The sequence below is a fragment of the Meleagris gallopavo genome, chromosome 3 (assembly GCF_905368555.1).
Source record: "Meleagris gallopavo chromosome 3, MGAL_WU_HG_1.1, whole genome shotgun sequence".
Classification (NCBI taxonomy): domain Eukaryota; kingdom Metazoa; phylum Chordata; class Aves; order Galliformes; family Phasianidae; genus Meleagris; species Meleagris gallopavo.
The window spans coordinates 70,424,702-70,448,902 of NC_139406.1; the positions used below are offsets into that span (position 1 = coordinate 70,424,702).

A 24,201-nucleotide genomic window follows, 5' to 3' on the forward strand; every position below is an offset into this window, starting at 1 on the left:
TCTATTGTCTTACCCTATCGATCTGCTGCTGTCAACAAGAATACATGCCCCCCTGGCTTTAAACAAATTTTAATTAGGCTTTTAGTTACTGCATCATAGCTATATATCTATCTGTGCAAACACTTGACAAAGGAAAACAGCAATATTTCAAACTTCTTGGATATATTTTAAAGGTTATTGCTTAATGTTTCTTTAAGAAATAATTGCTGATGAAGCCATTTGCTAAAACAACATGCATGCACACTCTTTCAGTCGCTTTAATCTGGACAGAACTGAAAAACCACCTGCTATCTGCATCCAGAGGAAAAGAAGGGGGGAACAATCCAATCGATGGGCCTCGGTGCGGACAGAGGGTCCCTGCACATCACCTTCAGGCAGCGTGAGGGAGGTGGGCAGCGGGCAGCATAGCCTCTGTGCATGCCCAGCAACGCATACACATCACAGCTTATCTGCAACCCAGCCCAACATCCGTGCAGGGTGGAGGCTGTGTGGCCCAGATGGAAAGGGAGGCACGGTGGGCTGTGAGGTGGCGGTGGGTGCTCCGGCTCTTTTCCCCCTCTCTTCAGGCTGGCAGCTGGTCCTGCTTTGCTCCTACTGCTCCAAGACAAGCGCCTTGCTAGAGCAGCACTAAGCCCATGGGGCCAATACTTGAAGTCACCTCCATCCCCACCAAGATAACATCCCCATGATCTCCCATCAGCCTAGGACGCAGACAGAGGATCTGTGTCCTATCAAGAGCACTGAGACACCCAGCCTTGTGTTGGCCAAGCAGCCAGCACAAGCCACAGCTCAGCCTTGCCACAGCCAAGAGCCCCAATGCCACACAGCACCTGTGCCTGGCTTCAGGTCACCATCATCCACCAGAGATGGAACAATAAACCAGAGCAGCCCCTCCACCCAGCACTTCAGATATCAAGAAAACAAGTGCTCAGTTCATATTAACTGGATTCATCAAAACTTACTGGGAGGGGAGAAAGCAAAGCCTGCAAAGCCCGGCCTGCAGCTGAGGGCAGAGCCGCCAGCCAGCAGCATCCCTGCACAAAGACCGCTGGTTGCTCAATTCATTCTGTACTTTTCAAATGTTCCTCCCTAGGAACCAGTATTTATCTGTTATGGGAATGTGTCTCCCTCATACGTCTGTAGAGAAGCAACGCGATGGCTGGGATGAGGACAATGACAGCATGCTGGAGTGAAACAAGCATTGTTCAGCACCAAACCCCTTCCAAAATCACTCGGCCAAGATAGCAGTTTTTCCACAAGAAAAGAAATAAAGGGAATTTGACACATAATACAAAGTGAAAAGCAGAACCTAAGTGGGGGAAGGGCGTGTGTGTGAAAATCATGTCACTGCAATGAATGTCAGATAAAAAGGGGTCTGTCACAAATCCTCCACTAATCCAATAATGCAAAAACCTCTTGCTATCGCCGAGACATAGCACAAGGTAATTTTTTTTGTATTCTTCATAAACCACTCTACACATTTAGCATTAGAAAGACAGCAATTTGGCAAATTTTCTTATCAGGAATTTAATTTTCCACTAAAGGTAAACTGACTTTTTACATGTCAAATTTACTATGTGCATTCCTCGGCCAGTATTTTTACCCTACCAAAGGGCCACTTTTTGCACAACTTCCTCCAGTTGTCAGTTGTGTGACAACCATATTTAGAGGTAATCAGACAGGTCACATTACAGGAGTTAGTCAACTCATGAGAAACCCTAACCCTCACACTTAATGGTATGCCCTATGCATTTCTAAAGAAAAGTCACTTAAATTCAGCCTGGAAGGTACCACAGAGCTTTCTCTATGCATATGTTCTTTCAAAATATTGTGTATTAATTGTTCTTTTTGTTCTTAAGATGTTAAGGATTTTTTTTTCCTTGAGATATATACATATATATATATTTATATATATATACATATATATATATAATATGCAATTAGCTAATTTAGGATCCATCAGATTCTCATCTGCCAGAGCCACAATGCACATCTTATATCTGTGCTGGCCATCCCACCAGGCAGTTTTACTACTCCAGTCACAATTCTCTGAAGAAAAGCTAATCCAGGATCTTTTCTAATGTAAACAGTTTGCTGCAAAAACATTCGCATTTAAAAATAAAGCAATGTGTGATAATAAAATAAATACAATCAGACTACAAATGTGTAACAGAAGTGGCGTTCCATAAGCACAGCTGTCTCAAAGTCCAAGCTGCAGGCTAGAAATCTTAATTTCAACTGACTCCCTCTTAATCATGGGTTACCTTCCTATAAAGCGTAAAGTCCATCTGCCCCAGGCAGATAAGTTTTGAAGCATTAAAATAGATAAAAATCTAACATTTTCTTTCTTGCATTGAATATGTGAATTCTAGTGTGTTATAATGTGAGAATTCCAACATATGACCATTATGGCACAATATCTCGTAGCTCAGCTTGTCATTACTTCACTTGTAATTCTTATGTTAATTATGTTCATAATTACTATAAACAGATGTGGTAGAAATTCATGTGACCTTTTACTGCAGAAGGCATTTCTCACTCTTTCCACTTTATTTTAGCAATACAATATTAAACCGGAGCAAAGTATTTCTGACGCACTCTACATGCACATGCACATATTTAATGGAAAAGCATGTCTACCCCATATATTTCAGCCAAAGGACCACCTCTGTGCCAGCACTGACATGAAAATGATGGTAACTGAGAAGTCGACCCTGAAACGTACCCGTGAAAGACTGTGCCTGAAGTGAACCTTTTTTGGCTAAACTGAACTAAATCTACAGCTGAAGCCTGGGACATAAATGGAGCAGTGTGTTTTTATTCAGCACCTTTGTTAATGCAGCAGTATCCTGCTTTACAACCACAGGTACACGACGGCCATACAGCAATTTATTTTACTCACAGCCCAACCATCACCGTCTGTACACAAAACACATTTACAATAAAATCACTATGGATTTCATTAAGAGAAAGCCTACTCGAATTTCATTTCTTTGGACCTAATCTATAATTAGTGTGGACAGACAGGTGCAAACCCTTCTCCTCTACAGATGGCTACTGGAAATGGTGCAAAATAGCTCCTTCTGTTTAAACAACACACAGATAACCTGCTCTGCTCTTATCACTTACAATTACCTCCATTATACTGAACTAATGTTTACTTTAATAAAACGTCCACTGTTCTCTAAACAATATTTGGAAACTTTCATATCAATGGCAGGAAAAAAAAAATGAAGATGGAAGTCAGTGTCTCTCAGATGAAATTATTTTGAAGGGAAATAAAAAGCCTTTTGAAGGGCAGGATATTTTGACTTCAATCTTACATCTGCTGGTCGTTTTTCTTTATCCACAAAACCACGCAGTATACTACTTCCTGATGCATTTATGCTACCATATATTAAGCTAATCAGGTTTATAGTAAACAAGAAGAAAATAACCGCAATTTTAAAGCAGTTCTTTGAAAAGTAACGTTTACTGTAGAGAAACAAGACCTTTTACAGTAAATCTTCAGTTTTTAAACTAACTTTCTTTAGATCTTTAATGTGAAAGTAGGTGAAGAAAATGAAATCTGGAAGCCAATATTTTAAGAATTTACTCTCGGTCCTTATGCTAAATTCAGTGTCAGTTTAAAATCTTATAAATATTCTAGGTTGCTATTAAAGGCTGTATGAAAAAGAGCAGGCTGCTACTAACTAAACGGATCCAAGGTTTTTAATTTATTCTGATTTAAAATAATTTATTTCTGCGGTTTTTCAGCCAGACCATGAGAAATAACCTCTTCACAACACCAAGTTCACGTTTCATTTCAGTTGATAAGGCTTCTTGATCTCAGCATGACAACTTAAGTTGCTACAGAACAAAGACCAGGGTCTCCCCCCCAGCCTAACAAATCTGAAGCTCCCGCAACAGCAACATACTAATATCCTTATTCAATTAGCTAAAGATTTAACAGTAATGGACTGTGGCAAGTGGATTTCAAAGATGGAAATGACAATTGCAAGCCCATTCTCCCATCACCGCCAATGCAAATACCGCAGACGCCTATTTCACCCCAAGTGCCTGCGATCAGGGGCTCGCAGGCTGCACAGTACCTCAATGGAGTGAGCTTCGCATTCAACGCCTGTCGGCTGAAGTTCATTTCAGAGAAGTGAGAAACAGGATTTGACAGGGAAGAACGTCCTGAGCTGACTAGCCACTGGCCAGCACTCCAGGTGGAGCTGTTTTTCTCCCCTTTATTCTACAAACAATACTTCTGGCACTGAACTCCATGTGCGCGCAGGCATACATAGTGTTAAGTGTATACAGATGAGACGCCGTGTGATGTTTTACTGGTCCATTATTTAGGCAAGAAACGAGTTAACGTTAAGGTGGTCAGAAATGGTAGAAGGCAATGTTTTACTTGAAAAGATTTTGGAAACTATTTAAAAGCTCAAAGCCTTTGAAGGAAAACAACTCGTGCAGCAGTTGCCAGGAAGCAGTGACCTAACGCTGCTGTCTGCATTCCATTACAAACAGAATGGTTCTTGTCTCCTCCGGCCCGCTCCCACCGGCCCCACGACAGCTCGCTGCGTCCCACCACCTCCCTCACACCCAGCCTGGCTTCAGCTCAGCATCAGCAAGCTTTGGGGTGCTGGGTCTTGGTAGGGACTGGGCTTTCCTTCACACTGTTGTATGATGTGAGTTTTCCGTGATGGTAAAGAAAAGTGATGCAGGAACTGAAGGTAGCAATTCTACCCCCAGGTTCAGATCTGGTAAAAGTGACCTTCAGAAAGTTGTCAGTTACCAAACACAGCACTACTTCTTCACTGAAAGCTTTGACAGGGAGTCTGCAGCTCGTCTCACAACTAATGAAGCCTTTGCCAACTTTGTGTTTCCATATACTGAACCGTTAGGAACATGCCATGCTTAGATCTTTTTCCTAGTATTATTTCTATTGATGGGGAGCCCCAGAAACATGCCTCGTGCTAAAACCAGACTGTATAAACAAGACGGAAACTTTCCTAGCATTCAGCCAGGCTGAAGGAAGTTCCCTGCTCGTATTGGATTTCCTAAGGAAATCAGCCCAGAATAAATGGCATGAGGTTTTCAGACTTCCCATGGAAAGGTCAAGCATCAGCTTTAACAGCCATCAGAAATCAGTTTCAGTCCTCTCACCACCCAGCTTCACCCAAACTGCCCGGAGAAAAGCAGAGCAGAAGACCTGCACAACAGAACTCACATCTAAACACATCTCTCCCGTCTTGCCTCAAACTGCACTTAACAAAGTTACTCATTTAAACTTCCCATTGCATCCGTCAGGATGCAGAAACAGAGGAAATGTGAGGCTATGAGGGTATAATTAAATAAATTATAACCACCCTTAGCCCGAACATATTGTGTTTACAAATACAATAATTATGTTTCTAGCTACATGTCAAAAGAAAATATTTTCTGAGTCCTTCAAAAAGCATGCGAGTACTGCTTGAAGGAGAAAATAAGTCAAAACAGATTAGCAGACCAAAAATGGGTAGGGAGAAAAAAAAATAAATCCTGCTTTGGTCAGCAAGTCGGACCACCATCAGGGGATAAATCAATTTGCAGCAGCTGCGGACAGCCATTTAAGTCTGGGGCCTGAACAGATTAATTAGGGGAAGCGATGTTAAAAGTTAAAGGGGTCAGAGTTACATTAAGCATACGTATATTCGCTGAAGCAGCCCCTCGGCTGTTACATACCGAGACTCAGAAGGCATCCTTCAGTTACACGAGGGTATGCCCACAGCCAGGCGTTCGGCATTCGCTGTACACCCACGGCCGTGCATGCGGGCTGCTTTTAGGGCTATACTCCTCTCTCTTCTCCCCATCTCTAACATCCTACGCCCGTCACCGGCGTCCTGATTTGTCTGCGAAGCCGCGCGGCTTCCTACCGCCAGATCAAGCGATCTCCAGCCCTGCTGCACCGGGCAGTGCCAAACTTGGGCAGCTCCTTTAGGCAGGATCGCTACCTGGGGCTCAGCGGATCGCAGCCCGCACCGCAGCGATGAACAAGCGGGGGATGCAACCCGCACCCAGCGGTCTCCAAGATCCGGCTCCTCTCGACTTAGAAGCCCGCAGCCGCTCTTGGACCTACGGCTGAGCGGGAGACTGGGCAGCTATAGGGACGGTGGGGCCGCGTGCCTTCGCCCTCCCGCACCCCGGGGAGCGGCCCCAAAGCTCCGCTGCGGGCGATCCCACTGCTGCGCCCATGAGTTGCTTTCAGTTTCTCTCTAACGTTTCGGGGAGCAGAGGGCAGTGACAACACTCATTATTTCTGGACACAGAATTTATCAGAATTCACGTGCTGTGGGTGCCCCAACGAGGCCCGCGAGTGTTTTCCTCCCCCGTCTCCGATTTTCGCCCCGTCTCCCAACTTTGGTACTAACAAAAGGACTCAAAGTAGCCCAAAGTGCAACGCTCGTTTGCACGGGCGGGCGCATGGTGTTCATCCCTCAGCCTCCCGTATCGTGATGCTTCGCTAATGTATGGAACCGATCCCTCCGGCTCAGCTCGGCGAGGTGACACGATCACATCCTATTGCAGTTTGGGAAACGCACTCCCTAACGCTGCCCTCTCGTTTCAGGGAGCGAGATACGAAACCTCGGTGCAATGGAAGACGATGTGCACAGTCTGAAATATTTCTCGCAAAATAGCCTGAAGTGGTGTTGCCTGTGCTACATAATCCGAGGATTGTAACGGAACAACAACAAAATCCCACCAGAAATATTTCAGGCACTCCGTTTCACATTGGCTAGGTCTGGGATCTGGCAAGAAGGGCAGGAAAAAAAAAAAAAAAAAAGAAGAAAAAAAAAAGGAAGATAAAAAAACAAAACCAACAAAACTAGTCCTAAATGGAGACAGAAACCCTAAGCTAGGAGCTTCGGAGGGCTGCTTTCTACACAAATTGGGTGCTTCGGGTCCTGGGCTTTTGAGAGATCCGGGGCCGAGCCGGTGAGCGGGGACAGCGGTGGAGGAGCTGCATGCACCCGGGCACGGCCGCAGCCCCGGGTTAGTTCCAGCCGCGGAGCCCCAGCGGGAAGGAGAGGGGGAAAGAAAGAGGGGCCCGCACCCCCGCGCCGCGGCCCCGCGCCCGTACTCACACTGCAGAGGACCGGAGATTCCCACCATTCGCCACGGGCTGCGAGCTGCAAATAAAAGTTCCCGTCCTGTTCGGGGGAGCGCCGGCAGCCCAGGCTGCTGGAGGGGCGCGGGGGTGGGAGCGGGGAGAGCAGCGCGGCGCGGCTTCCCTTCCCAGTCCAGATGATCCACGTCCACAAAAGTCAAAACGAGCTGAGGAGAAACTCCAGCTGCTCCTTTCCCCCCTCCTCCTCTCTCTTTTTTTTTTTTTTTTTTTTTTTTTTTTAAAGGAGGATCAGCTCGAGAGAGCCTCCCGGTTCCAAGGGAAAGGACGAGAAGCAAAAATAAAGTCTCCAAGCCGAGATAGCGAACGCCCAGCTCCTTCTCCTCGCCGCAGCCAGACGTGATGCGGAGCGCAGGGAGCGGCCGCTGTCAGTGGCGGGGGCTGTGCCTGTCCCCGTGCAGCCGACGCATCGCCGGGCCGAGCCGCGCTGCGCAGTGCCGCGTCGCTCCGCGCTCCGTTCCGCCGCTCTCCTCTCCTCTCCGCTCCGCTCCGCGCCCCGCTCCGCCCGGCTCCCCGCTAGCAGACACCTCGCGAGGCAGGCAGCATACTGCCGGCAGCCGGCCCGGCCCCGCTACCCAGGTGCAGGGGGGGAGGGCTTAAAGCAGTGGGAGGTGATAGAGGTAGGAGACATCTGTGTCGTGAGGGGGTTAGTGGGGGTCAAGTAGATGTTAACAATAGGCGAGCGCGGTCCCTCTCGGGCAGCCCGCCTGCTCTTTCTTTCCCTCGCTCGCTTTTACCGGGTGGACATCTAACTTGCTCCCTAATGATGCCTCCCCGGCTTTAAGAGTCCAGACTGCCCTGCAGTAACCCAAGACAAACACTTTCCCTGGCCATCTGGAGAGCTCCTGGCTGCTCTGCCTGTGTCTCATCACTGTGTGAAGAGACAGCAGTGCTAGAAATCAAGCCACTCTCAGATCTACTCTCTAATCCCCTTCTGTTAGCTGATTTCCAGTCAGACTGTTTGCTTTCGCATTAGATAATAGCCTTAGAGAAAACAATTATCATTTTCTTTTTCCCTTTGTATTTCGTTCTTTATAAAGTACAGTATTGAGGAAGGCCTCCCTCTCTTTTTTTTTTCCTTTTTTTCCTTTTTTTTTTTTTTTTTTAAAGAAATGTATGTCTTTCGTGGTTTGCAGAACCCAGATGCAATTTCACACTTTCCTGGAAAGGGATTCTGGATTCTTCCAAAAGCAGAAACACGATTGAGTCTGCAGTGGAAATTAATTACGATCAGCTACAATTAATAGGAGTGTGCCACCATTTGCTCCGCGCTTCGTTCCCTAATCGTTTCAGGAGGCATCCATACATTTTCCGATTCATCAGTCATTCCCTTCCACGTTTCTCAGAGAATGTCATTGTCAGTGATGCAACCTACAGTGAAGCGGTGCTTCTGCTGTCATGTTGACACTACACAAAGAAGGCACCTCCATGAAAAAAAAAAAAAAAAAAAAAATACATCGACTTAATAGAGTGAGGAAAAAACTGTGTTTTTGTTGTGTTTCAGACTAGTGATTGGAGCTCTCAGAGCTGTCTGGGCATTTAGCGTAGGGCTTTTTTTTTTTTTTTTTTTTTTAATGGCAAATGTTAACTAAAAGCACTGGTGTGTAGCAGAACTTCTCATCAGCCAGCATTGTTTATCTCTGTATGCACACTTGCACACACACACACACACACATGCTATGGGCCTGCTCTTGCAAACTTGCAAGTGCCTGATTTTAAGCACTGAAATAGATGTACTGAATGTAAAGGAGCTTTACATGTGCTCACAACAGGCGCATACGCATTCCTGGAAAGGACATTTATGAGCATCATTTATCCACTACTGTGCCAGGCTTTGAAAATTTGGTTGTTTTTGAAAATACGTTTAAAGTATGCTTTAGGATCCGGTTAAATCTATCTCTCCTACAGATATTTAGGTACACGGGGCTTTAATGAGCAGATTGGCATAGCATAATAAGAGGTCAAGTTTACCTTGAAGTGAATTCAGCTCAACGGAGCAATTACATCAGGACATGTTTTGTTCTACAGTGATTTCAATTTACACAACTGGTGGGAAGCCACAAGCCGGGCATTGATTTCTAATTTAAAAGCTATCTGCTTTACAGAGGTCCATTTCGAGGCCAAAATTATTGGCCAATTTTTAAAAAGCTTTTTTAAAATAATCTAAAAATAGCAAATTTCCAATACTTCCTTTGTCTGCTGCAGACAGAGACTTTGGTTGAGTCTGAAAATCTGTGTGGCATGATAGTTTCATCCACATTATTGTGTGGAGAGCTGAAAAGCGAGTAGGAATTGTTGAACGACACAGAGCATGTTGTGCTGATGTGTCGAGGACTGAAAGCCGAGTCTGAAATCTCATCTTAGAACAACAGCAACAAAAAAATCTCACCAGAGCAGTTACCTCTGGCTTGTACCTTTAGTTTGAAATATCAGATATTATCTTATGAAAGATGGAAGGAGCATCATTTAGAAACTATGGGAAGCTATTAGCCATTAAACATCCACTTACAAACTGAATCAAGTTAACATCTCCCATTTTCTGTAAGGAGAATAGTACAGAAGTCACCTTTCAGAATGCCTGCCCTGTCTCACGGAGCAGTAGATGCAGACCCTCACACAGTGACTGTGCTCCCCCATCACGCAGGGAGAATATACATCAACATGATTCCTAAGTCATAAAAGATCGTAACCACCAAATATTGTCATTATATTCCCTAGCTGATGAGTGAAGCCTGGCTTATTGCACGCCTCTCTTACCCACACCTTTTTCTTCTCTCTATTTATTTCCTGGAGAAAGCAGGTATGTTTTAGTGCAAAAGGAAAGATAAACATGTTCTTTGAAAGATGAATTCATGTTTCAGGAAGAAAAAAATGCAGGCTCACAGCAGACCTCACAAATACTTGGTAACTTTACACCCCGCAGATTTTTCCTGCAGACTGTAGCTGCCATGTCTGATTTGACATGTGAAGGATTTACACCATGTATCGCTGTGTGATATGGTGTGAGAGGAAGGCTGGTGGAAGCGGAGTTGCACATGGGAGTCAGAAATATCCTGCGATGCTGTCCAAAACTGACTGTATTTTGATTGTACATAGACAGATCAAATGTTCCGAGCTGAAACGTGGCTTGCTTTTTGCTGCAAATAATTATATTATGGGCACTCATCCGTACTGACATTCTTGGAATGGAATTTCTATATCAACTCACCTCAGTGCCATTTAAAAATAGACGCAAGTATGTCCCTCCTAATCGTCATTGCCTTGCAGCTCCAGGTGTCAAACACTGTCACATGTCCCCATCTGGAATCTGTTCCAAGAGTTCTCTGCTCAAAATTTACAGGCTTGAAGCCTGCGCCTGTTTTGAGGTGACGTCTTTGCATTGAGATGACTTCCATTACCGAAAACCTCTCTGTATCCTGCAGGAAGCATGCGGGGATCTCCCTGTTGGTTTGGGCTGGGCCAGACCTTGGCACTGTGACTGCCACAGTGCTCATTTCACCAGCACTTATTTTCACTGAGGCACAGTAAACGTTCATATAAAACTAAACAGTTTAGCTCGATATTTGATAGCTTTAACTTATGAACTTATCCATGTTTTCCCAATTTCCACTGTAGTTTACAAGTGTTTTTTATATGTTAGCATGGGCCACGTTTGGTTTCCATCCCCTCCTGGTTGCACACCCTTTGCAGGTGGCACACTCCACAGGTGGCTGCTGCACAGTGCGTGTTGGTGATACACATACTCTGCAAAATCCATCATCGCTTGGCTGAGTGCAGGCTAAATCCCACCTGGACCCTGTGCATCAGGACAAGTGCTTGATAAAGGGAGCAGAAAGTATGCTGCGGCAGGACAGATCTCCACCCTTCAGTATGCAGAGCATGTCCACTAGGTGATGTGCATGCTGCAAGAGCTGGCACATCACCTGCTTGTCGTCTCCCTTCTCGCTATTGTTTACCCTCTGCTTTTGGTTGGGATGAAAATGTGTTAAGTTCCTTCCAAATGGAAAGAGAGAAGCTATCTACCTTCAGGATGTTACAGGCTTCACTGATGTACATTTTGACATCTCTTTGTCTGATGTGCTAAGTTTTAGCCCTGCTTCATGTATATTTATTTGGGGAATGCCTTAATTAAATTCTGTGCTAAGGGCACTTCTTGCAATCCTCTTTGCCTTCCTCTGGCATTGTCACCCTTTACTGTTGCAGCATCCTGATGCGCTTTGCACATGTATACATGTGCTGTGACAGAAAAAGGAGATCTGGGTTATTTGGGGAAGGTTCGTGTAGACAGAAAGTACCTATTGATGGTCATTTGCTGGAATGCCAGCTTTGTCACAGTTGTCAGTCATTTTCAGTGAAATATGACTTCTTATTGAAAACACAAATCTTTTTAGAAGGACGGATCAGTTAAATATAGCAACATCCACCAAAAAGAGAGAGGAAAAGTGTTTTGAAAACTTTTTTTTTCTCAGAAGCAAAATGCTTGTCTTGCCCTAATCTGCTGTGTGTGATTTATTTATACAAATAAATATGTTAAATATTTATTACATTAATATTTAATATTAAATGTATTTTAAGATAAAAAATATTTATTTTTAGTGCTGAGATTTGTTTTATTTTTCTCTTTACTGGAACCAAAAGGAACAGTCCAGGCTCCTGCTTCTTCTCCAACAAACCCTTCTTTTCCAACAAACCCCAAAACCACCAAACTGGAAAGAATAAATTTGGTTTCCACTCGTGTTAAAGAGCAGGAAATGTCTTGCTGTTGGGGTTCCAGGAAACAATAAGAGCTGCATGAAATGCCTGCCTGGCACAAGGCTCCTGGCCTTGCCGCTGTGGCTGCCCCATGCATGCCCCCTGACTTCTCACCTGCTGGGCTGCCACCTGCAATAAACAGTCACCTTCTGTTAGCAGCCAGGACTAAAACAAGCAGCCACAAAGCTGTTTACCTAAACACCAGAGAAGTCCACCAAAGCAGATCTGCAGGCAGGGATGCTTGCGTCCTTGGGGCAGTGTGGGGAGCTCCAATGGCCAACGTCGTGTAAAGCAGTGGGCCCAAGATGTGTGAACTTGCACAGGTTTTTCCCCTTTATGCATACAAAACCCTTTGCTGCTACATCCTGTAAATAGTGGCATTTGGTGTGTGAAAGGGGGAACAACGTGGCTCTCTTATCTTTTCCACTGACATGTTGACAGTGCATTATTCCACTTACACATGAGCTCAGTTGGGAACGTAGCTGTGTTTCTCTGCTGGCTGCAGCTGACCATACACTGGCAGTGCTGGGGACGGGACCTGGCTCACACAGGTCTCGTGACATGAGGTAAAGTCCACTTTTGGGACAGCAGATCTCTATGTCTCTGGCTGTAAATAAAACCAACGTGGTCAAGCCGGGAACTCTATTAATATCATGGCCTCTGCATGATGTAACTGAAACAGCTCCCCCACAACTGTTGTTGATATTAGCATCAAACCAAATGAAATAAATATATGTTTTAAAACCTACATCTGGAAAACAAAAAATTCAAACTATCCTGGAAAGCAATTTTTATGATAGTGATTACTTCAAAATTCATATGTCTCTTTAACCTGGAAAACTCCTTCACAGAAATAAATAAACACTCTAGGAGGAGCTTAGAGACTTTGGCATTCTAGTTTGCTTTACATTGTGTTTACAATTATGTACATGGGTACATATCTTGACCGTTTGTACTCCTACAATCAAGCTTAGACTTTCCCTTGCCTTTGTATCATCCTCACATGATTACTTTACAACTTACAAGATAATAATAAAAATCAAGATTTAAACAGGGTGCAGTATGTGCCACTTAGGAAGCAAAACATTTATTAACATAAAGTAGGAATTGTATTAAAATAAAGTAACGAGTATCATGACAAAACAATAATCATGCTTCAAAGTTTCAGGCTGCTGCGGAAAAAAACTCATCTAGATAATTGAGTCTGGTACTGCTTTGCTTGTTGGACTCTATTTAAAGCCTGGTTTATTTTTAGAAAGAAACCGATGAAATCTAGTTTGCTCAGGAATAGTTATTTGCAGATCAACAGCAACTTAAAATGTTGTCTCGTATGCACATCATTATAGGGAAGACTCTTTGATACATCAGTCACTTATTACTTCTGGTCTCAGACAAATAGGAAGAGTAGCAGTGCTGAAAAAAATGATGCCTTACAGAAGACAGAAGATATTTCTTTTTAAAAAAACTTTAAACGTTTGAAGTTGAGAGGATGGTGGAAGTAAAGCATAACATATAAACTCGCATATAAAGCAATGCACAGTTTGAAATCACTGTTTATTGGACAAAAAGGAACAGCACAAGACTTTTAACACTACACAACAATACAACAAGTTACGTTTTAAAGAGAAAGTAACAAAAATACAGCTGTGAATGAAGCAGCCTACAGAAGCCCCTGTTGTATAGTTAAAAAAATGAAGAGCTAAATTCAGCCACCTTTAGTTGAATAGGGTAGCAACCAGTTCTGGTGTGTTTTCCGACAGTTCATTGGAACTTTCCTTGAAGTAAGGTGCTACTGCATGTGTCAAAATCTCACATGAAGTGCCATAATAATTTATTGCCCGTCTCCAGAAACAACCTGATTCTGTCTCCCTGAAATGACTGACGTGTTTGGCCACTTATTTCTTAGGAAAGGATCAGAACTAGAACTCTCACAGACCTTACTGCTAAAAATACTTTCCTGTTCAAATAACATATTTTTAGCTGAAATGTCTTTCTCTCTTACACAATTATTTGTTTTTTAACCATGGACAAAAAGTAAACATAATAATACATTTGGTAGTTACATCCTACAGCCCAGAAACCAGTTTAGTCAAATTTAGAAGGCCTTTAAAAAAAAATCTCATTGAAACAATCTTCAGTGTACATGATAAAAATGTGTAACTTAATTTTTTTAATGTTTCATCTAAATATGATAACTTTTTAATATTGAATAGCTCACCGTGAGAAGGCAAATACCTTTGTAGTTGCTTACAGAAGTATGATCATTCTTTTGCCAGTGAATCTTCTTCCAAACTTTGAGTTAACAAGCAATATATCTGATGTTGCTTTTTCTATTTCTCTTCTTAACTGAATAGTTTTTGCCCCGAAGCTTCCCACTCTTGCTTGCTTATTTTTTCCTATAATTTTGAGGACCTAATACACATCTCCTTGTGATCTCCCTTTACTTTGCTTTATTCATAAACGGTCTTCTAGTGATACTTACCACACATCAGCAAATTGCAGATTTTATTGAATCATAGATTTCACTGACTCCTAGATGAAGTCAGTCTCTCAGGTTCCTGGGATGTTTGTGAAATTGAGTCCTTCAAATTTCCAGTTTAAAAGCTGGAGACTTCTGTTTATTAAGTTTAGCATTCTTGAACAATTTTATCTCCTTATTTGGATCATTTTCACCGACTTAGTATTTCAAAGTTTAGTAGGAGCCAATGAAAAAAAAAAGCCCAATACTTTTTCCCATTTATCTGTATCAGAACAAGATTTTCTAATTTAAGCTCCCATAAGCTTAAATTGGGCTCACTTTGGGCTCACTCTCAAAGAAGAAAATTTGAAGATTCCTAGATTTAGCATCTCTTTTTTCTGACATTTTTTAGACAGATTTTCATCTAAATCTGGATATGGTTTTTGGATCTGATGAGCCCTAAGCAGCAGAGTTAGGTTGCTGCTGGGGCTGATGTTGGGGTTTCCCCAGGGCTCAACCAAGATAACTTGCTCTCCTTGCTGCTCTATGGCAAGCTATAGGCATCTGTCCAGTTTTCTGAGCATTGAAGGCTGGAAGTGATGTGTTGATGTGGAGGCTGTTCCACATCACAAAAGCCGTCGATTAGGCCTCACAGGCATTGTATATCTGCTGGAGTATCAAGCTCGAATATATATATATATATTTATATACTTGCTTTTCTATGTTCTATTGATTTGTGAAATGAGTATGAAGCAGGGTAGCCCTACATCTTAAAAAAAATGGGAAGGAAAAGAAGGAAAAGAAGGAAAAGAAGGAAACAAAGGAAGGAAGAAGGAGGGAAGGAGGAAGGAAGGGAGCAAGGGAGGAAGGGAGGGAGGGAGGGAGGGAGGGAGGGAGGGAGGGAGGGAGGGAGGGAAGGAGGGAAGGAGGAAAGGAGGGAAGGAGGGAAGGAGGGAGGGAGGGAGTGAGGGAAGGAGGGAGGGAGGGAAGGAGGGAAGGAGGGAGGGAGGGAAGGAGGGAGGGAGGGAGGGAGGGAGGAAGGAAGGGAAGGAAGGAAGGAAGGAAGGAAGGAAGGAAGGAAGAAGGAAGGAAGGAAGAGAAGAAAGAAAGAAAAAAAGAAAGAAAGAAAGAAAGAAAGAAAGAAAGAAAGAAAGAAAGAAAGAAAGAAAGAAAGAAAGAAAGAAAGAAAGAAAGAAAGAAGAAGAAAGAAAAAGAAAGAAAGAAAGAAAGAAAAGAAAGAAAAGAAAGAAAGAAAGAAAGCTTGTGCAGTAAGTGAGCCAGTCCCAACATGTCTGCAAAGCAAAGGCACTGGGGTGATTTTTTTCTCCACACAAATGCAGAAAGGCATTCAGGAGTGCACACTCACAGGCATTTCCTTGTTTTCATCTGGCCTTTACCCTTATTGCAGAATAGATATTGCAGTCACCAGTGAGAAGAAATTGACAGGCAAGCAGCTGAAATATAAAGAACTTAGTATTGGCAAACACAGTTCTATTTTCCTTGTTCTGACTTCACCAAGGATGTGCCTGAAATTTCCACTTTCTTTTAGTGGCAGAGGGTCAGGCTCCAAAAAATTGAAATTTTTTTACAGTGTAGTATAGGAGATACTAAGCAATATGAAAGGGACTCCTGAGATCTCCATTGAGACTGATGGAAAAATAAATCCTTGCTTGGCTTTTAATTTTGTGTGTTTGTTTTTTTAGTTGATTTAAATCTTATTCATTTATCTGTTAGTTAGTTTGTTACAACAGCAACAAGAGAATCAAAACATCTAGGGTCACAATAAACAATCCCTGAGTAGTGGTCAAAAACTCATTTGGATGGAGCTATGTCATACACCAAATCAACCTGTGCTTTGGCCATTAAGGCAAAGAACATTTTCTGGTGATATTGGTTTCCTCTAATACTGTCATTACAAGCAAATCTTTCAAGTAGGTTTTGTACAGCACGCAGAGTAAGTAAGACAACTTACTTGAAATCTGATAAGTTCAGGAAAAAGTGGTTTAACCCAACTGAATATCTTTCATTTGTGCCAAGTATTGCCTGAAGTTGTACTTTCCACAAGTGAAAAGACGTATTTGCATGTAAATGTAACTGATATTTTGGTTTGCTTCTTTGGCATCAATTGTGAAAATATCACAGAAGTGGATTTAATATATCTTTCTTTTTTTAGACTAGTCTTGTCAGCAAGAAGATACTATTAAGAATCAAATGACAAGCCAGTATCCTTGCAAGGTGTAGGTAAACACTTGTACAAAACCCACTTCACTAATTACAATGCTGAAATGATGGCACCTTTCAGAAAATATGTTTTTGGTAGTCAGTTGCTCCCAGATAGCTCTGACTGCTTCCATAGGACTTTGTATAAGTCTGAGAGGGAAAAATAATTGTAATTGCAATTAATTGAGAGTTAAAGAAACATTGCAAATTTAGGATTAACACAAGTTCAGAGGGTGGTTGAAGCTGCTGGACAGAAACAGAGGAAAATACAAGCAAGCTATGGCAGTCAGAATATGTGATTGGCAAAGAAAAATTGAGACAGGAAAAAAAATTAAGGCTATATTTGAAGTAATGCCACATAAAATGTATCAGAACTAGCACAGCTCATCAGCATGATAAAATTTGAAGCAAATTCATACTTAACCTCTCATTAAAAAGGCCAGTGTCTTTCATAATTACTTAGAACAGACACTAAAAAGAAATGGGATAAAGAACAAGAGTGTGTTTTTGAGGGTTTAAAGACTCTATTGACTAACTCCTTGGTTCTGGCATTTTATGATGTTTCCAATTCTACAGCTGTTTCAACAGATGCCAGCAGCAGTCTTGGTATGGTGCTATTCCAATTACATGGACATGATTGGAAACCTGTAGCATATTGTTCCAGATAGCTTTCAGATGCCAAAACCAAGAACCATCCAATAGATGGGGAATGTTAGGAAACACTTTGGGCAAACAAAATAATGATGCAGAATATTTTTGGTCTTGGTAATGTTTAATGACAGCCTCATTATATCCATGTTATTAATAAGGTATTGTTTAGACTGTAGACATCATTCAACCATCTGAAATAGTGACATATCACCCTACTGGAAAACAGACTCACACTAAGTTCATCAGGAAGCTTAAGGAAATCACTTTGTCTGTAGTAGTGGTCACTGAGGCCAAAGTGCAAACTAGTGTCTTTTTGACACATTGGTATCACTGCAGAAATCAGACAGGTAAAATTAATCATATATGGCTTACGCACAATTGCTCTATGTACTTGTAGTAATCTAATTCCACTAGTACACTCATTTCACAGTGACTGATTCTCCTGGGCATCCACTGCTTCAGAAGGCAGAGAGATCTGTGAAATCTCAGATTAATTATCTATAATTAACAACTCTATTCAAATTTCCTATATCTCATTTCTAAGAATTGTAATTCACATACTAGAAATGGTTATGACAAAAGATACATTAAAGACACTGATATTTAACCAAATGCAGCACAGTAATGAAGAATATTGTATATTAGTTCTAAGCAAGTAGCCCTAAAATGGAGTAGAATAATTAATCTCATGATATTCTGAAACAAAGAATTCAGAGAACTCTCATACATGTGGCATTACTTAGGAGATATTGGGAAAGAATAGCTACAGCAGGGTATGTAGGCGAAAAAATAAACTAGTTGTTTTTTGGGGGTTTCTCCTTCCTTCCTTCCTTCCTTCCTTCCTTCCTTCCTTCCTTCCTTCCTTCCTTCCTTCCTTCCTTCCTTCCTTCCTTCCTTCCTTCCTTCCTTCCTTCCTTCCTTCCTTCCTTCCTTCCTTCCTTCCTCCCTCCCTCCCTCCCTCCCTCTCTCCCTCCCTCCCTCCCTTCCTTCCTTCCTTCCTCCCTCCCTTCCTTCCTTCCTTCCTTCCTTCCCTCCCTCCCTTCCTCCCTTCCTTCCTTCCTTCCTTCCTTCCTTCCTTCCTTCCTTCCTTCCTTCCTTCCTTCCTTCCTTCCTTCCTTCCTTCCTTCCTTCTTCCTTTCTTCCTTTCTTCCTTTCTTTCTCTTTATTCCTTTCCTCCTTTCATTCTTACTTCCTTCCTCCCTTCCTTTACTTTCTCACCCTTATAAGTTCTTAATGCTGTGACAGTTATCCCACAGCCAAGTTACCTTGGCTTTCAACTACAAGATTTCAATGAGGTGTATTTGTCATTTCTTTAAAATCCTACATATCAGGCACTCTCTGATGTGTTCATTCCTGTTGGTATCAAAGCCACAAGGCTCTCTGTATTCATTTTGAGTCTATTGAAAGACTTAAATCACATGAGGATGTACTTATCAAGCATGTTAAGGGCAATATCTGAGCATTGCCTTCCTTTAGAAAGACAAATGATTTAAAAATATTTTCCTCTTCACTTCACATTGGATAATTTGACATGCTAACATGTACATTACCCCTTTCCATGCTAAAGTGTATGTCTGTGGTCCTTGTGCTAAGTTTTTTGTAGCACAAATTTTGCATGTGCCATTTGATTCTGATCATGGCTGGAAATCTAGACAATGTTACATTTTATTAAATAATTAATTTCTGATGTGGTGTCAGAAAGCAATATAAAAAAAGACAAGAGCATGTGCTGTTTCACAGATATAACTTCCAGAGGCTAGTGATAATGCTGGGGAAAAAGTTCAGTGTGGCATATGGATCTTCCTTAAAAAAGATAAACCTCTTAGCTTAAACTTCTTTCTGTAGTGAAGGCTTTTGGCCTTGTGAATTAGGAGTTGCAGCTTGCTTTGTTAATATTTGCAAGTGTTTCTCCTCACCACCAAATTTATATATTTCCAAAATATAACCAGAAAAACAGAGAATGCAGGATTTGAGGGGAAAAGTACGTATGAGCTCTTCCCTCACTTCTCCTGGCAGTATTGCAGTAATTGTTACATTCTTATCAGAAAAATGAAATCTGCCCTCGTTTATATGTCAGTGCTTTGGTTAGAGCCTGTATTGGATTTCTGGTGTCAAGGTCACATGGATCTCAGCACAAACCAATCTACTGAAAACTCTCCTTTACCAACCAAGAATATACTGGAGTGGCTGTGCTGGTCCTCCCCACTTCTAACAGAGATGTAATTCCAAAATATACCTAAGAGCAAATTCTCCCAGGACATGTGGTTTGTTCTACTATCCACAGCCAACTGGGATGGAGCTCTATGCCATTGCCACCAGCGTTGATCTGCAGATCCCTTTATAAACTGCATAGAACAGACACTGAAAAGAAATGGGATAAAGAAGAGGAAGCATACTTTTGAGGGCTTTCTCTCCTGACTACATCCCTGTTATGGCACTTTATGATGTTTCTAAGCCTACAGCTGTTTCAACAGATGCCAAAGCAGGATTTACTTCTCTATATAGGCACAAGTCTACCATCTCTACACGTCTCTGCTGGCACTGTTGGCTTTATCAGACATCACTCTACCATTCTTGGTAAGAAAAAAGCACTAGAAACCAAACAATACCCTCATCTCATCCAGCAACAACCCTGCTTACAATCTAGGACTTCATCATCTAAGCAAAACCAACACGGAAGTAGCCAGGTTACCCCACCACACAATGTGCTGTGGTACCTGCTGCCCTTCGAAAGTCTGGTGCAGATTACTGCACAGCATCACTTTTGTGCATGTTAAAATATGCCCTATAATTAAAAAAAAAAAAGTTAGCAGGAAGTAATATTTTGTAAATATACAGATAAAAACATAAGGGAAGGCATCTGAAATAGATCTTCCCAGTAAAAGGAGCAGGGAATTCATTTCCTTTCCCTGCGGTGCATAGGTATGGAACTTAACATTACAAAAGGGAGAAGAAAGGCTCCATTGCCTTGTTTATTTCTGCAGGAATTAGCTTCCTACATTGGATGGGTAGTTCTTGCAGACTGAGTATCTTTCTCTGTAAATTGATTTCACCATTTGGTTGTTACTGTACAACACCGTAGCATCAGTATCTGTAACAAAACCACTACAGATCATTTCAAAGGGTACTCACATTATCAAATGTATTATTTTGAATTGCATGCTTTTTTCAACCACTCAGTAGAATTGGCAAGCATAGCTTCTTTATAAAGGAACAAGAATAGATCTGTTTTTGTGGCAACTGTGGTTCTTGGTGAGGAAGAAAATGAAGGGAAATGATTCACAGGCTTTCTGATAAGCACAAAGTGTTTATAATTGTATTGTGTCATAAAGTGCATGATCACAGCATTTAACATAAGAAATATTTTCTCTGACTTTCTAATGATTATAATAGTGCTCAGCTCTACCATAGTTCTTTTCACCAGTGCACTTCACAAACCAAAACATCTGGTGAGTAGGTGTGGAAATTGGCCATGGGAATAAAACTCATCCCAGAACACACCCAGCAAGTCCACAGGATTATGGTAGGTTGAGTGGAGCTCTTACAGTCCCAAGCAGTACAGCCAGGCCTCCAGCCCATCTCTACCTAGCAGCTTCAGATGGAGAATCACAGAGGAGGAAACCCATTCTTCATTTAGTACGGAAATTGAACACTTTCAAGCGACCAGTTTTTCTTCCCAGTGAAGGAAAAATCTCAACAGGGAAAGAAAACTTGGAAAAATCAGGAATTATGTACCTTCTGTAAATCTCACCAAATGCACACCAACTTTGCAACACACGTGTTCATTGCATCAACACAGAACCACAAACCCAAGGGATTGCTAACAGCTGGGACAAGGCATACTTTCCTTCAGATCTAACCTGTTCTAATGTGAATAGTCTAAGCTGGGAAACCTCTCCAAACCTCCTCACAAGTTTAGAAACCACAGGGAATATCACAGGAGCAGAAATAGTTTCGTATTAGGTTTCTTTGCAGGGTATTAATCAGCCAGCCTCAATGAACTTTAAAATAAGCCTGTTATTAATTTGTGTTGTGGTAAATTCTAGAGTAATGCTAATTGCTTAATGTTAAAAGCCAAGAAAAGTACAGTAGTTCACACTGATACGTTTTGTGATATTTTTCCCAACACCACTGTGGCATCTTCTGTCTCTATTGTCTTCCTTTTGAAGTTTTTATTGACCTAGGGCACAAATATCCGTTGTGGACTTCTCTCTAATTTGTATTATAAAAGCAATTGACTGTGGTCTGACACAAATACTGGAGTTTGTTAAAGCTACCAGCCCCAACTCTTTCAGCTGTCAAAGAGAAGCAGTGGTCTACCCAACAGTGTGATCCCAAGCTGTACAAGTGTTCTCGCATATATACAGCATTACACCACGGTGCTCTACTCCTTTTTTTGACTTCTTCCCAAGTACCTCAATCCCCGTAACCATACACAAGCACTGAATGGTATTCCAGGCTTGATCTAAAAAATGCAAGTCCCTTTCTATTTCCCCAGATTACTTTCCATTGCTGCACGTAATTTAATGTGGATAGGCCTTGGCATATTAATGGCCTCCTTTAATTTCTAGTGGCTAAATTTTCTTTGCCTAGCATAAAGTCTGAATAGCACAAAACCAAACAGGAATAAATTTTTTTAAAACCATACCCCATGTAAGTGCTGGCTGCAGCTCTGATTGGAATCTGACACTTTCAGAAGAAAGGGATATCATTAAGAGACTTCTCAATATTGACCCCTTCAGAACATTTGCAGTAGGTGTTTTTCACTTCTGACATTCTCCAAGCACAGTCCAGGACAGTCCAACCTTCGTAGTCCATGCATAATGTCACCTGTTTTGGTGGCACCTGACTTTGTATCAATTTTAATACGAGTTTCTCTGCTTTTTTTTCTTTTTTTTTCCTCTTGACTGCCTCTGGTTTCTTGATAATGCATCTCTTTCCTTGATGCGTTTTCTTCCCTGCAGTTTCATTTCATGGCACTGTTTTGAAACAGATGCTCTGGCTACTTGCACAGTCAGTCCTGCCAGCTTCATGATTCTTCCTTGCTGTTTTTGACTGTAACCCTCAATTTACTAAGGCCTAATTGTAGAGAGAATGTGAAGAGAAACCAAGTAGGTAAAAGATAAAAATGTACTGTAAGAAAATCAGCATACATTTTCTAGAGTGTTTTATATTTTAGTAATAAGAATTTCTGCTTCCATGCTTTTTATTTTGGATAGAATGAAAATATATTCTTCCTATAACTGTTTAAAATGAGATATCTAGTAAGATAGAATCTCTTGGAAGATAGATGGAAAATATTCTTGTTCCTCATCTGATGCTTACTTTAGTGTTTTACTTAGTTTTACTTAAGCACAATGGCTTAAGGCTAGGTGCATAAATGTATGTTCAGAGAATATAAATAGATTGCTTACTCTATGTATAAAATGATATATAATGCCAATAATGTATCAGTGAGGACTCTGTATTCAGGATGTCTAAAGGAACCAGTTAGTAACCAGGTATCTCAATGTGACATAAGTCCTAATCTTAGGAATCTTGATTTGACATTTTCTATCTTGAATTTAACCTATGCAAAAGTTTACCATAAGCACTACAGAAAAACTAGTTATCTACAGCAATTTTGGACTTGGAAAATCCTTGGATTTCAGCATTTCTGACTGGTTTTAGTGTTAAAAGATGTCATATTTGGATGTAGAATGCGAGATCATTTTGTAGTGGATTAGCAAGCTTTTAACAAAAACTCTCAATTTCATATTTCCCTTTCTTTGAATTCCTTCTGTTTTCTAAAGAGAATAAATTAGTTTTCTAAACACCATTTCAATCAGTGATTTCCAGGGAAGCCGACTGCTGTATCAGAGAACATCTTTGCTCAACAGTTTGCTCTGCTCACTGGAATGTATATTTCCTAATACTAAAGACTGTTTGTTGTATATATGACCATTTGGTCATGGGATCATTACACATAGACCTCTAAGCATGCTTCTTTTAATGCAGTAAAGTGTACTTCACTTTGGTGATTAGACATAACATTATAGAAGGAAACAAATTAAGTGATAAAGATAAAATCGTATAATAATTACCCTGAAGTTACTTTTCATAACAATATTTATAAAGCAAAATCAGAGCAGTTGTGGTAATGCCAACTTTTTTTATGAGGAATGCACTGGATGCTGCTTTTTGTTCTAAACTCTTGAGGTACAAAGAGTCATATGAATACCATCAGGAATGCTTGTCAAGACAAAATCAAATTCCTAGGGGTTGATGTGGTAAAATACATCCATAGACAGCACCAAAGTTCATAGATTATTCCAAAATTCTTACATAAGTGTGAATTTTTGAGATTATGTCTTCTGATAAGAGCCATGAAAAATAAAATACATATATCTGTGCAATGTTGTTTGCAATCCTCAATATATTAAACTTCTGCCAATTTTGTTAACATGCATCATTTTTTCAGCAAGTCTGGAGAAATTTAAGACCACAAGAGTTTGACACAATAAGGTTATGCATGTCCTAATAATTCAAGTTAAATTAATAGTTAAGATAAGTTGGATAATTTTCATCTCAAACCAAAATAGTTGTGGTTTATTATTATTATTATTATTTTTCACAGTGAGTTTTGAATTTCATTCAAAGCTGAAATTCATGGCAGAACTCCAAGGTCCTTCTTTGCGTTTTCTTGACATTGGGCCCATTGTGTTACTATGTCATGAGGCAGAGCAGTCACAATGAGTTAACCTCTTCAGACTCCTAGAGCCTTTGTTGATGACAGCCAAGTTACAAGGAATAGCATAGCCCTTTCTCCATGCCAGTGTGAAATTAGGGGAGCCCTTTCTAGGGGAATCAGCCTCCTTGGCAGGGTATGCTGGATTTAGGAACACCATATCATGGCACAAAAAAATGACTCCAGCAAATGGAAGAAGTTGAGCTAGGGAACACAGATCTGTATACATGAAAAAAAAAA

General features: G+C 41.3%; 1 protein-coding gene and 1 long non-coding RNA gene across 4 annotated transcripts in view; one reads left to right on the forward strand and one right to left on the reverse strand.

The window, feature by feature from the left end:
- The window catches only part of RUNX1T1 (RUNX1 partner transcriptional co-repressor 1), a 109,467-nt gene extending 101,755 nt beyond the window's left edge, over window positions 1–7,712 (reverse strand). For 2 of the 3 annotated variants that reach the window (XM_085221405.1, XM_085221402.1), the window contains exon 1: window positions 7,113–7,710. In XM_085221405.1, the coding sequence (XP_085077531.1) occupies window positions 7,113–7,140 (28 nt within the window). In that variant the 5' untranslated portion in view covers window positions 7,141–7,710. Of the gene's footprint in view, window positions 1–7,112 lie in introns of all 3 variants that reach the window. The other variant, XM_085221401.1, reaches the window with a different exon arrangement.
- On the forward strand, window positions 7,593–10,318 carry LOC146544763 (uncharacterized). The gene is made up of 2 exons (XR_014882613.1): window positions 7,593–7,732; window positions 8,290–10,318. It is a non-coding gene; the product is annotated as an uncharacterized LOC146544763 (long non-coding RNA).
- Window positions 10,319–24,201: the final 13,883 nt, after the last annotated feature.